Here is a 15,462-nt window from a genome sequence, read left to right as displayed (position 1 = left end):
CTAGCCAATGGTTATCCCTCAACGTGACAAAAACAGACTTTCTGATCATGCTGTTTATGGGAGTTTGCTGTGCACACATTGGCTGCCACATTTCCTACATTACAACAGTGATATATTTAAAAAAAAAACTCTTAACTGGCTTTAAAGCACTTTGAGACAACTGATGGTTGTGAAAAGGATGATATAAATGCAAGTCTTTCTTCTAATAAAGTGATTTTTGGCCATCATTGGAGGATTGAGGGCGCACACTCACTTTTGCAGCTTAGCACCATGCCACACTCATTTTAGTCTATATTGCCATGTTTAAACTGTGCTCATAGAGGTTCTCATACGTATTACTACAGAAGGCTTTTGTCATTTCTCCAAAGTGAGCATGCGCTGTGTGAGTTTAACTACATCGCTCCTGAACTAATCACTCTGTTGCATCTCTAACACTGGGGACAATACCCAACCCGGCCCCCCACCACCTACACCTACACTTACTGGCTGATATGAACTCGACTGGTCTGACTACCAACTCTTCAAAAAACCATTGCATTTATGTAGTGCCTTTCATGATCTCAGGATGTCCCAAACTGCTTTCCAGCCAATTAAATAGTTTTGTAGTGTAACTCTTTCGAGTACAAACACGTTTCCATCCATTCCTATTCAGATGAAATTACATTGTTTCATAGTTTGCCATTGTGAGATTTGAACTCTTGATCTTGGGGTTACAAACCCAGTACCATAACCACTTGGCTATTTAGGCCAAGCTCATAAGAAGATGTAACTCTTTCGGGTACAAACATGTTTCCATCTGTTCCTATTCAGATGAAGTTACATTGTTTCATAGTTTGCCATTGTGAGATTTGAACTCTTGATCTTGGAGTTACAAGCCCAGTACCATAACCACTTGGCTATTTAGGCCAAGCTAGTTTTGTAGTGTATTCACTATAATTTAAGAAGTAACTTAATAAAACCAGTTGAGACTGGCAGAAGTCTAAAACAGGCCTAGGCAAACAATGACCCATGGTGCAATTTTAAATACAAATATGTCAGTGAGGTGCAAAAGTTTATCATTCTCTGCAATAGTTGCTAAATTTAATGGGTTATAGGCAGTGCTTTGTGATTGGTTTCAGTGGAAATAGCAAATGGTTAGCAGCTTTGATTGCTGTAACATAGCAAATAGGGGACCACATTTAAATTCTGTACCACAAATATTATAAAACAAAAGCACCAATTTTACATCACAATATTCATCATCACTCAAATCATGGAACTTGTGATTTATCTGGTCTGTCTAACTAGAAATCAGTCGGTGTTGCATTTCGTGTTTGCCATAGAATTGTTTTTTTAAATTTACTCTTTCATGGGATGTCGGCATCACTGACGAGGTCAGCATTTGTTGCCCATCCCTCATTGCCCTTGAAGGTGGCAGTGAGCTGCCTTCTTGAACCACTGTAGCCCATGTGTTGTAGGAACGCCCACAGTCTTGTTAGGAAGGGAGTTCCAGGATTTCTAGTGACAGAGAAGAAACAACAATATAATTCCAAGTCAGGATGGTTTGTGCCTTGTAGGGGAATTTGCAGGTGGTGGTGCTCCCATGCACCTGCTGCCCTTGTCCTTCCAGGTGATAGAGGTTGCAGCCTTGCAAGGTGCTGTCTGGAGGCTTGACAAGTTGCTGCAGTGCATCTTGTATATGGTACACATTGCTGCCATTATGCAAGGGTGGTGGAGGGAATGAATGTTTACAGTGGTGGATGGGGTGCCAATCAAGCTGGCTGCTTTGTCCTCAATGGTGTTGAGCTGCTTGAGTGTTGTTGGAGTTTTACTCATCCAGGCAAGTGGAGAGTATTCCATCACATTCCTGACTTGTGCCTTGTAGATGGTGGACGGGATTTGGGGAGTCAGGAGGCGACTTACTGCAGAATTCCCAGCCTCCGACTTGCTCGTGCAGCCGCAATTTTTATTTGGCTGGTCCAATTAAGTTTCTAGTCAATGGGCACTCCAGGGTGTTGATAGTTTTAAGGGAACTAGGATTCCACAGTATGTTTAAATCCACAGTGCAGATTTACATTAAAAATGTTCATACTATATCTGTGAAGCACTCAACTTTGTGAAATTCGCTGTAATTGTAAAAGTAGATTATAATGACTGTCATGTGATAATCGGAAGCAAAATCAGCCAACTATGTGCCCTGTGAATCAGAATAAGAAAAAGTCCTTACCTGTTGTTATTTGATATCTGCTTTACTCAAAATCAGATGACTCATTCTACATTGCCCTCAGTAAAAAAAAAATTAGTACAGCTTATACTCTGTTCAACAGTTATGAAAGTGGTCACTTGAGTGGGGCACTTATGGGCTGCTGTGACACACTTTAAGAGTGTTTAGCATGAGTCACCAAAAAGCTAGTTTGGATTGTCAATCTGAAGTATTGTTAGCACATTGCATTTCTGGAATTTGGATTGAATCTAGTCCTGACTGATGGCATGAAAACTTTGTCTGTCACTTGTGATGGACTCAGCTGAAACATGTTTGAGCCATCACAAATCAGGTCTCTATAAAATTTGTGCTGTTAGAGACCAAAAAAGCATTCAAATTAGTTGTGACATCCAATGTATTTTTTATAAGATAAAGCATTTCCTTAGCTATTTGTTTCCACTATCAAAGGTGCATACCCTTCACCACGGGGCTACTCCGTCTAGTCAACGGTAAGCATTATGACAGCAAGCATACTGGGCAGCCGGTGGCATATTGGTATTGCACAGAGACCCAGGGTAATGTTCTGAGGACCTGGGTTTGAATCCCACCACAGCAGATGGTGAAATTTGAATTCAATAAAAACCTGGAATTAAGAGTCTGATGACCATGAAATCATTGTCGTAAAAACCCATCTGGTTCACTAATGTCCTTTAGGGAAGGAAATCTGCCATCCTTACCTGGTCTGGCCTACATGTGACTCCAGACCCACAGCAGTATGGTTGACTCTTTACTGCCCTGTGAACAGGGATGAGCAATAAATGCTGGCCTAGCCAGCGATACCCACAACCCATAAACAAATTTTTTAAAAAAACTACAAAGTCAAGTGCAATTTTTAAAGTTTGGATTATCATTGTAGATGACTACTTCTGACAGCAGGAATGCAAACCAATACAATGTAGCTAACAATCTGACAGTATAGCTTGATCAGACTTATTGTTCACAAGTAAGGCTACCTCAGAGTAATAGGACCAGTGTTTGTATGTGTATTCCCAATTTGTTGAGTTCCTAATTTTGAATGAATTTTCTTTTTATAAACCCAAAGGTCAAAGATGACTGATCCAGATGTTGTGACTGAGGTGCCTGCAGCTTTGAAACGTCTTGCCAAATATGTTGTAAGAGGATTTTATGGGCTGGAACATGCACTGGCCTTGGATATTCTCATTAGAAACCCCTGTGTCAAAGAGGAGGACATGTTGGAGTTGCTGAAATTCGATCGCAAACAACTGCGAGCGGTCTTGAATACACTGAAAAATGATAAATTTATTAAAAGTAGAATGCGAGTTGAAACTGCTCCAGATGGTAAAACTACAAGACACAATTATTACTTCATAAACTACCGCCTTCTGGTGAACGTGGTGAAGTACAAACTTGACCACATGAGGCGAAGGATTGAAACAGATGAACGAGATTCCACCAACAGAGCCTCTTTTAAATGTCCCACCTGTTTCAACACATTCACAGACCTGGAAGCAAACCAACTATTTGACCCAATGACAGGTACAGAAAGAGTTTTGTACTTAATTGCTCAGCATCCATCATTTTTTTGCCGAAGTAGTTTAAATGATCCAGATTTATCTGATAGCAAGACTAGTGAATGCCTGACCAACAGAGGTGAGGAAAGTTCCAAACTTAATTCCCATTATATATTGAGTTAGCTGAACTCCACCATTGTGGTCAGGGTACTACTATTGGCATAAATATCTTGAATTGTGGAGAGGAAAATCAGCTGAGATTCCAGGAACCCCCTGGAATAAAATATTAAAATAATTAAAATATATATCTGTGGACAGGATTAGGTTGGACTCTGAAACTCTTTGAAACCAAAGAGCACATCATCACACTTCATGCATCCAAGATGGCCACTTGTGGGAGGAGGAAGGGAAAACAAAGGTGAGATATGGAGGAAGGAAAGAGGTCAATTCTTAAAAAAAGTGTTTTGGGCATTGATTTTGAGAATTTGGTTATTAGAATTGAAACTACATTTGGATTTTAAATATTTCTATTCTTTTGGTGAGTTGCCAATCTTGATTCTATTTTATTTTAATAAGCCCATTTAGGAACAGGAAATGGTTTTTGAGCCCCTCAAGCCTACTCCCACCATTTAGTTAAATCATAGCTGGTCGGCACCTCAACTCCATTTAACTGTCTTTTCTCCATATCCCTTAATACCCATACCTAACAAATATCTAACGAATATCTAATTTGAAAAAGAGCTTCCAGATTTCATTCCTAAATGGCCTAACTCTAATTAGAAAACTGTTCTTTTGTTTGGACTTCCACCAGAGGAAGCAGTTTCTTTGTACATGTCATTGAATTCCTTAATCATTTTAAATACCTAGATTAAATCACCCCTCAACCTTCTAAACTCAAAGGAATAAATATGACATTTATGCACCTGCCCTCATAATTAACCCCCTAAGCCTTGGTATCATTCTGTGGAACCTGCACTGCACTCCTTCCAAGACCGATATATCTTACCAGGGGTGAGGTGTCCAAAACTTAATGCAGTACTCTAGATAGGGTCTGACCAAGGCTTTATACAACCAAAGTATAATTTCTGCTCCATTGTATTCTTTCCTGCTTTTTGTACATGCCTACTAGCTTTTAATAGGAATATAGGAATTAACATTTTATGTAGTTGGACTCAAATCTCTTTGCTCCTCTACATTTTATTGATGAGGTAACAGAGAGGGTTATTGAGGGTAATACAGTTGATATGGTGTAAATAAACTTGCAAAAGGAGAGTATGCCAGGAGCAGCACAAGGGATACCTAAAAATGAGGTGCCAACCTGGTGAACTACAATAAAGAATTAAGAAATTGCTGAACAGCGGAAGTAGCATGCGATACAGAGAAAAGCGATGCTGCAACCGACGGATCAGATCAAAGCTCTGCATTCCTGCCACAACCAGTCATGAATGGTGGTGGATAATTAAACAGCTAACCAGGGTAGGCTCCATAAGCATCCCCATCCTCAATGATGAGGGAGCCCAGCACATCAGTGCAAAACACAAGGTTGAAACATTTGCAGCCATCTTTGGACAGAAGTGTTGAGTGGATCATCCAGCTCTGCCTCCCCTTGAGATTCCCAGCATTACAAATGCCAGTCTTCAGCCAACTTGATTTGGTCCATGTGATATTATGAAATGACTGAAACACTGCATACAGCAAAGGCCGTAGACGCTATCTGGACTGTAGCACTGAAGACATGCTATCAATGGATATCAGGTGAGCAGAGCAGTGGCAAATAGAAGTCAAAAGTGTGAGGTAATGTACTTGGGGAGGGCTAACAAGGCAAAGGATTACACTATGAATGGTAGGACCTTGGAAGATCAGAGGGAACTTGGTGCATATCCACAAATCCCTGAAGGTAGCAGGGCAGGTAGATAAGGTGATTAAGAAGGCACATAGAATACTTGCCTTTATTAGCCGAATACAGGAGCAGGGAGATTATGCTGGAACTGTATAAAAAGCTGGTTAGGCCACATCTGGAGTACTGCATGCAGTTCTGGTTCACCGCATTATAGGAAGGATGTGATTGCAGAGGAGATTTACCAGGATGCTGCCTGGGCTAGAGGGTCTGAGCTATGAGGAAAGATTGGGTAGGCTGGGGTTGTTTTCCTTGGAGTAGCAAAGGTTGAAAGGGGACCTGATAGAGGTTAATAGGATTATGAGGGGCATAGATAGGGTAGATAGTCACTTTTTCCATTAGTAGAGGGGTCAATAACTAGGGGGCATAGATTTAAGGTAAGTAGTAGAAGGACAAGAGGGGAGTTGAGGAGAAATTTTTTCACCCAGGGGCTGGTGGGAGTCTGGAACTCATTAACTGAAAGGGTGGTTGAGTCAGAAACTTCTCGTAACATTTAAGAAGTATTTAGATATTCACTTGTGTTGCCATAGCCACCAGGGCTATGGGCCAAGCACTGAAAAACAGGATTAGTGTAGTCAGATCTTTGTTGATTGGCACAGACACAGTGGGCTGAATGGCAGTTTCCTGTGCTGTAAATGTCTATGAGTCTAACTACTGCACCCCTAGTCAAGCTGTTCAGTATAGCTGCAACGCTGGCATCTACCTGACAATGTGAAAACGTGCCCATGTATGTCCTGTCTGCAAAAAGCAGGAAAAATCCAATCTGGCCAATTACCGCCCCATCAATCTATTCTCAATCGTTAGCAATGTGATGGAAGGTGTCACCGTTAGATGCCACTTGATAGCACTACACAGCAATAATCTGTTCACCAATGTTCAATTTGGGTTCTGTGAGGGTCATTCATCTCCTGATCTTGTTACTGTCTTGGTCTAAACATTGGTAAACGAGCTGAATTTCAGAGGTGAGGTGAGAGTGACTGCCTTTGACATTTGACCAAGAGTGGCCTCAAGGTGCCCCAGCAAAATTGAAGTCAATGGGAATAAGGGAGAAAAGTTTCCACTAGATGGAGTCATACCTAGCACAAAGGAAGGCAGTTGAAGGGGACCAATCATCTCAGTTTCAGGATATCACTGCAGAGTTCTGTAGCCTAGTGTTCTAGGTCCAACCATCTGCAGCTGCAAGATCATAAGTCAGAACGTTTGCTGATAATTGCACAGTTTCCAGTATCATTCACAGCTCTTTAGATACTGAAATAGCCTGTGCCTGCATGCAGCAAGACCTATACAGCATTCAGGCTTCGGCCAGTGAATGTCAAGTAACATTTGTGCCACACAAGCGCCAGGCCATGACCATCCTCAGCAAGTGAACTGAACCATCTTTTCTTGATGTTCAATAGCATTACCATCGCTGAAACCCCCACCGTCAACATCCTGGGAGTTGTTATTGGTCCGATCTGTGATATTTACGATCCTTCTTAACTTGGTGTTATCTACAAACTTGGATATACAATTCTCTGTTCCTTCATCCAAGTCATTATTAAATATGGTGGAAATTTCAAGCCCCAGAATGGATTCCTAGTGAGCACCAGTTGGCACATTGTGTCACCAATGTGTACCTACCTTTTATCCCCTCTCATTCCTATGCCAAACCAATTTCTAACCTAAGTCAAAAGGCTATATCAATGCAGTTTTATTTTCTCCCAGTGAAACCCCATAATTGTATGTCAGCACTTTCAGTGATACTCTTGAACGATTCATAACCTAAAATGCTGGAAGTAATAATGCTAATACTTGGAACAACATTGTAGAAATGCTGAAAGTTAGAATGTGCCTACAACACCCCTCTCTCCACCTTTCACTGTGCTGTGTTGGAGAACTGCGCACCTTCTCACTTGGTCCCTGAGCCATCCTGAAAGGTGCCAAGACATCATCTGCTTATGTGGACCTAAAAACTGCTAGAAAGAGGGCTTTCTGTACACTATTATCTGAAATATAGTTACTGTTGTGCTATATTTTAAGGTAGCTATTACATTATATGAAGATCCAACACAAACTCAGACTCAGGTTGAAAGCATATGTCTTTTCAGCACTGGAACAATGTTGTTAAAAGTTATGTTTTCCAACTTTTGAATCTGGATAAAGTGGAATTGAGTGTTATTGGGACATTCTGGGTGTTATTTTGGTAAAAGGTTGAAACCAAGTGCAATAAGGCATGTCTGATTGAAGGTCTGGTCTTGGCACCCAATTTTGGACCTAATTTATCTTGCCTTGAGGTGCTAAAGTAGACACCTGTAGGTTTAGTACTCAAGCACTGTTTAGGCACGATTTTCATGGAACAGTGTATGCGGGCTCCACACACCCAGTTCCACTGTAGGTGTGTGATGTCCTGGCACCTTTCAGGATGGTTCAGGGACCAAGTGAGAGGATGCACAGTTCTCTGACAAAGCATAATGGAAGAGGTGCAGAGAAGGAGTGTTGTCCTGTATCCGCAGAGGCAGAAGGAGCCCATTTTGTCCTCTTGTCCTCCTCTCCCGCAGCAGTTGGTGCCTCTCTGCCTTGCCTTGTGTCGTCCTATTTCTCCTGCAGACTAAAAGGACCCCTAGCAAGATGTCCGTGACCAAGCACTCCCTTTCTCCTCATAACTCCTTAGAGTGTAGAGTAGCACAGCGTTTACTCTTAAGTGAAGTCGTTTGACAGAAGAAATGTTGATAGAGTGTTCATGAAGCCTTAGCAATATGCACCAGAAAGTCTCCTGATGTTTTTCACAAGTCCCCTTCAAACCTTCAGCAACAAGTGAACAGTAAAAGGTGATATACCTTTAAGTAGCACACAATCTTCTGCAGCAACTAGTTTACTCACAATCAGCTGGTTGCTGCTAGGAAAAGATGCTCATTCCAGTGTTAACCACTAAAATGCCGTGCAGCATCCTCAATTAGCGCCAGCATGGAATTTAAATGGCAGTCAGCCCCTTAATGATCCTCTGGCTGTTCTTAGTAAAAACTTCAATTCCTTTACCAAGATGAATCTTGAGCTAACCTAGGCTAAGCTGACATTTCAGTTTAAGACTCCTGCATGTGGGCCAATTCAGAGGCTTTTTAGTGCCCATAGTATCTGGGACAAATCACCTCTTTTTATAAATACACCTGCTTGAATATTACTGTGACATCCTTATTGTGGGTTTGTCTCTTCTGGATGTACTTTTGTGTAACAAATCTTCTGTTATTAGCTAGTGACATAACCACCAGTCTTAACTGACTTTTTCCTGCTTTAAATCCAAATGCTGCTTAAGTTAAACTGACACAATACAAGCAAGCAGAGAACACCAATTCAAACAACTGAAAAGCAAATTTAGAATGATATGGATTGGCTTTCTGGATAGGTTAGTAGAGGCAAAAATGTGCAATCGTCTAAGAAACTGTTGGCGGAAGCATTGAACGGATATTTTGTGTCTGTCTTTCCTGTAGAAGACAGAAAAAAATCCCAAGCATAGTTGAAAAACAAGAGGTAAAAGGGAATGAGGAACTTTTAGCAAAATCACTAGGGAAAAGGTACTGGGGACACTATTAGAACTAAAGGCTGACAAGTCCCTTGGATCTGATGGTCTGCATCTGAGGGTCTTCAAAGAAGTGGCTGCACAAATTGTAAATACATTGGTTGCAACCTTCCAATATCCCCTTGATTCTGGAAAAGTCACAGTGGATTGGAAAATTGCAAATGTGACACCTCTATTTAAGAAAGGGGTTGGGGGAGACAAAGCAGGAACTATAGACCGGTTAGCCTAACCTGTTACAGGGAAAATGCTACAATCGACTATTAAGGAAGTAATAGGACATTTAAAAAATCATAAAACAATCAGGCAGAGTCAACATGGTTTTGTAAAGGGAAATTGTGCTTGACTGATTTATTAGTTATTTGTAGATAAAGGGGAACCTGTAGATGTAATGTACTTGGATTTCCAAAAGGCATTCAATAAGGTGCTACATCAAAGGTTACTTCACAAAATAAGAGCTCACTGTGTAGAGGGTAACATATTAGCACGAATAGAGGATTTGTTAGCTAACGGGACGTAGAAAGTAGGGATGGATGGGCCTTTTTCACGTTGGGAAGCTGTAACTAGTGGAGTGCCACAGGGATCAGTGCTGGGGCCTCAACTATTTGCAATCTATACCAATGATTTGGATGAAGGGAGTGAATGTATGGTAGAAAGATGGTTAGGAAAGCAAGTTGTCAAGAGTCCACAAAAGGATTGAAATGGGTTAAGTGAGTGGGCAAAAATTTGGCCAATGGAGTAAAATGTGGGAAGATGTGAATTTTTTCGCTTTGACAGGAAGAATAGAAAAGCATATTTAAATCGAAAGAGACTGCAGAACTCTACAGTACAAGGGGATCTGGGTGTCCTGTTATATGAATCACAAAAAGTTAGTATGCTGATACAGCAAGTGATTGAGAAAGCAAATGAAATGTTGGTGTATATTGCAAGGGGAATCGAGTATAAAAGTAGGGAAGTGTTGCTACAGCTGTGCAGGACCGTAATGAGACTGTATTCAGTTTTAGCCTCCTTACTTAAAGAAGGATATAATTGCCTTAGAAGCAGTTCAGAGAAGGTTCACTTGACTAATTCCTGGTATGAAGGGGTTATCTTATGAAGCAAGGTTCAGCAGGTTGGGCCTGTATATATTGGAGTTTAGAAGATTGAGAGGTGATCTTATTGAAACATACAAGATCCTGAGGGGACTTGACAGGGTAGATGCTGAGAGCATGTTTCCCCTTGTGGTGGAACCTAGAATTAGCGGACACAATTTAAAAATTGGGCGTCTCCCATTTAAGACTGAGGTGAGGAGAAATTTTTTTCTGAGTCTTTAGTCTGTGGAATTCTCTTCCCCAGAGAGCTATGGAGGCTGGGCCATTGAATATATTTAAGGCTGAATTAGATAGATTTTTGGTCGACAAGGGAGTCAAGAGTTATGTGGGGTGGGAGGTGGTGACAAACAAGAAAGTAGAGCTGAAGCCACAATCAGATCAGCCATAATGTTATCGAATGGTGGGCAGGCTCAAGGGGCTGAATTTCCTACTCCGAATTCTTGTGCTTTTGGATATAGGAGGAATAAACTAGTATGAGTTGAATACCCTTTCTTGTCAGCATCTATTCTTTGACCCTGTTATTAGTCATGAAATAGTGGTTTCAAATCACCAAGAGGTGGGGTAGAAGTATGGATGGATTGGGATACTCCAGCCTGACAGATGGACGAAGTGGTTTCCCTGAAATATGTTCCATAAACTTCCCCTGGGAAGTAAATACCTAACCAGTGTTGCTTTGGCCTATTCAGACAGTCCATCTTTTGCAGGTAATGCTCCCATTTCTCTGTTTTGTTTTTAAAGGAATCACAGGTAGACTTTCGTTCAATTTAATAATTCTGACATTTGGGGTGGGTTGAAGGAGCTTGGTCAAATTTTAGTATACAAAACAGTAGGTTGGGAACCGCAGGAGGTGAAAATTTTAAAAATCTGAACCCCACTTCCAACCTGCCCTCTTCTGGGTTTTATAGAGGCAGGTGATAGGATGGGGAACCAACCACATTAGGCGGGTGTCAATTTAAATACTTCTGTGAGGTTTACAGCTTCTGATTTAACCTGCTTTGTAGGTTTTAGTGGGTGGGAAACCTGACAACTAATAGCTTCAGGTAGAAGGTAAGTGCTTTTACACTCCTGCTTGTGCACCAGGAGTACTAGGAGTGTTTCCCCCATCTTCCCTCTGCACCCCCCCCCCCCCTCCCCCCCAGATACAAAATCCTCCCCCGATTGGGTTTGTGGATTAGGATGCCACTAACATATTAGGAGTTACCATTATCCAGAAACTGAACTGGGCCAGCCATATAAATACTGTGGCTACAAGAGCAGGTCAGAGGCTGGGCATTCTGTGGCAAATAACTCACCACCTGACTCCCAAAGCCTGTCCACCATTACAAGGCACAAGCCAGGAGTGTGATGGAATACTCCCCACTTGCCTGGATAAATGCAACTCTGACAACACTGAAGAAGCTGGAAAGCAGACCACATCCACCACCTTTAACATTCATTCCCTCCACCACTGATGCACAGTAGCAGCAATGTGTACCATATACACGATACACTGCAGCAACTCACCAAGGCTGCTTTGACAGCACCTTCCAACCCCATGACCTCTACCTCCAGAAGGACAGCAGATGCTTGGGAACGCCACCACCTGGAAATTTCCCTCCAAGCTACACACTGTCCTGAATTGGAACTATATCACCATTCCGTCATTGTTGCTGTGTCAAAATTCTAGAACACTCTTAACAGCACTGTGGGTGTCCCTACAACACATGGACAGCAGTAGTTCAAAAGACAGCTCACCACCGCCTTCTCAAGGGCAATTAGGGATGGGCAAAAAATGCTGGCCTTGCCAGCGACGCCCACACCCCTCATTTTAAAAGGTCTCATAGTGTCTCATCAATCATTTTTTTGGGATTGCAACTGATGGAATCCAGCAACAAGCCTCCATCAACACGGGTGAGTTTCATTGTTGGTACGGGTGTCGAACCCGTGATGTTGGTGTTGTTTGCACTATGCTCTAACCATCTGAGCTAACCGGCTGTCCCACATTCCATGAACGAATAAAAAAAACACCCCCTCCATCCCCCACCCAGTTTGGGGATCGGACCTACCTGGTCCTGCAACCCAAATTACTCCCTGCCTGAAACTTAATTTCCTGCACTTGTCCACTTAACCGGGCTCCTTTAGTATCTAGGCCACAGTATTTCAACTCACCCTCTTCCTGCAGCATCTTGATACTAATGGAGTTCCCAATTTTGTCTCAGGTTGTTTTTTTTTCAATTTCCCATCACCCATTTTGGTAACATTCCAATGAGAAATATTTTAAATTTTGAACATTTTCCAGTCCATTTGGTGATATCGGGGCAGCTGGAGTTTGCCCTATAATAGCTGATCACCTACTGCAATGTGCTGAAGAAGCAGTCACTATTTTCTGGGGCTACTGTCAGAACTGCTGATATAGGAGCCAATAAGTGAACAGGGTTTGAAAAAAAGTGATCTGTCTACTTTGAACATAAACTGACAGCAACTATCACTAATATATCATGTTCCAGCATCCAGCATTTTTAGATATTAATCCAATTCTCTCTCGAATGCCTCGATTGAACTTTCCTCCATCACACTCTCAGGAAGTGCATTCCAGATCCTAACCACTCGCTACGTGAAGAAGTTTTTTCTCATGTTGCCTTTGCTTCCGTACCATACTAAACGATTCCAAGTCGTGCTTTTAGCAGTAATGTTTTAAGCAATCTGCTGAAAATAAGCAAGGAAACTAAGCTAATTTTAAGTCTTAGCTATATTTTACCAATATAACTTTTGTGCTCCATTAAGTGCAAGGTAGTGAATGGATAATTATTTTTCTTTGGCCTAACCAATTATACAGCATTTTGCCACATCATTAGAAGTGCAATTTTCAGTCTTTCTGTCCTACCCCAAAAGTTTCACACAGCCCTCAAACACACCATACATGATAGGCAATGACATGAAACATACCTTTGTGAGTCTAAAACTATCAAGTGGCTATGCATAAATCATATATACTTCAAATTGTGATTGGAATTTAGAATTTCAATTCAACCTACTTGAATTCTTCATTCATCAACACTTCTTGTATATGGAAAGTGCAATAAAGTTCCATAATTCTGAGTCTGGACTATTGCAAAATGCACATTAATTCCATAAAACAATATTATTCTGTAGCCAATATTGAATGTTTTACTAACCTGTAATCAAGGATTAATATTTAGTGTACAACACAATATAACATAATATTTTGAACTCATTTTAGTCAAAACAGATTATAAAGAAAGGACAGACTTGCATTTAAATAGCACTTTTAATATGCTCAAGATGTCCCAAAACACTGAATTAACTTGAAGTGTATTCACTGTTTTGTAGACAAATCCAGCAGCCAATCTGGATCTTTTCCCTGCCCAGATGAAATTACATTGTTTCATAATTTGCCATGGTGAGATTTGAACTCTTGATCTATGGTGCTTGTAACTCTTTCGAGTACAAACACGTTTCCATCTGTTCTATTCAGATGAAGTTACATTGTTTCATAGTTTGCCATTGTGAGATTTGAACTCTTGATCTTAGGGTTACAAACCCAGTACCATAACCACTTGGCTATTATACCAGAATTCAGTAGGCAATCTGTGTGTAGCAAGGTCCTACAAACAACAACGAGGTAATTAATCAGTTAATCTGCATTGTTGATTTTAGCTGAGGGTTAAACATTGTTGGAGCTTTATGAAGTGAGTTCTATGGGACCTTTTGCATCTCTGTGAAGCTGCAAATGTAGTTGGTTTACTACATTATAATTATCTTAATGTTTCTGTAAACCTGTGTAGCACAATCCTGTTGAAGATGACAGAATTATAGTTTGTTTGTCTCATTTAAAATACCCCTGTCTCAAGCACACAGAAGGATATGCCTTAAAATGTTTCAAATGAATTCCCAATTTTTGTAAAATCACAACTGAGAAATTTTTGATAGCTTTTTAAGACTTCCCTTACTTTATTAATTCATTTGTCTGAAATTTCAACAATGCAGCACCTTCTTAGTACTGCCCTGTAGCAATATATTGATTCAATACTTATTTATGTAGACAGCAATATTTTTGTATTTTCTAAGACAGGTAAACTGACTAATGGCATTTTATCCATGCAGTTTGTGCATACTGTGGTTGTAAAAGTTCATTGCTTATGATTTGTATTTAATACGTGTAGGAGATGACTGAGAATGTGCCATCAGATGTATCACAAACATTATGCAATGATATCATTAAACACTTAATTAAATGCTGAGAGTTCTTTGGAACAAAGGTTTTTTTTAAAATTTGCTATTCAACACAGGATATTAGAAACAACTATTTGCGGGAACTTCAGCCTTCTTTATTGAGGTTATATAGAAAATAAACTGCATCAGATCCAGGAATACAAAAAAAACCCTAAAGCATTGGATGGTTTCCTCCTTATTCATGACACATATATTCTCATCACCAGGATAAAAATTAATGTTCACAATTCTGTTGCCACTGGCTTGGGTAGCTCAGAAAGATTGAGTTGGCCCAGAAGCTTTGTGCTTAGTCCAGTGTCTACAATAGTCCTAACCAAGGTGCAACAATATTGCACAAGCCTATTTATTGACTTTTCAAGACACAAACAGTCTAATAACCTTAGCTGCAAGTGACAGTTGAAATGATGCGGTTGATATTGAGTAATGGATATGGAGTCACACTATTTTGTATCCTTGAGACAATAACCAAAGTCTCAACTCATTTCAGTTGCCTCAAATAGGTAGTTATTTTTTCCTGTTATCAGCTATCATTTACAAAGGAAAGCGGTTGGAAATAAGTGGCAAAAAAGAAAAATGTGATTAAATAATAAGCATCAAATTAAACGTTAATCCAAACGAATGTCAGAATGAGAGCAGGGAATAGAAGATATAAGCCTAAAGAGAAAGCAAACTGGAATGGAGAATAAAGATTGACTGAAACTTTTGGAAATTTCAGCCATTCAATCACTCCCCACTCACTATAGGTGCATTTTTCTTTTAAGACTAAATTTTCTTCTCAGTTTCCGTTCACACTGTTTTCCCAGTCTCCCTGGACCAAGGTGCTCTAAGCTAACTGCTAAGAGGTTCATTGAAATGTTACAATGATGGCTTTCTCTTTGGTTTTTTTGCTGGCCTACAAAGGAAACTTCTTACAGTGATGCAGCCCAGAGGTGGAACTCAGTTTCAGTGTTACAAATGTAAAATAACTTACATTATTT

The 15,462-nt window shown here is 40.5% G+C and overlaps 1 protein-coding gene across 2 annotated transcripts in view; it reads left to right on the top strand.

Moving 5' to 3' along the window:
- gtf2e1 (general transcription factor IIE, polypeptide 1, alpha) overlaps nt 1-15,462 on the top strand; it is a 66,889-nt gene that overhangs the window by 7,493 nt on the left and 43,934 nt on the right. For both annotated transcript variants that reach the window (XM_041211637.1, XM_041211635.1), the window contains one exon: nt 3,285-3,739. In XM_041211637.1, coding sequence (XP_041067571.1) covers nt 3,292-3,739 — 448 coding nt within the window. In that variant the 5' untranslated portion in view covers nt 3,285-3,291. The remainder of the gene's footprint in view (nt 1-3,284; nt 3,740-15,462) is intronic.

The sequence above is a fragment of the Carcharodon carcharias genome, chromosome 18, assembly GCF_017639515.1.
Source record: "Carcharodon carcharias isolate sCarCar2 chromosome 18, sCarCar2.pri, whole genome shotgun sequence".
Lineage (NCBI taxonomy): Eukaryota > Metazoa > Chordata > Chondrichthyes > Lamniformes > Lamnidae > Carcharodon > Carcharodon carcharias.
The sequence above is the reverse complement of the archived record's forward strand: the minus strand, read 5'-3'. Positions and strand labels throughout refer to the sequence as shown.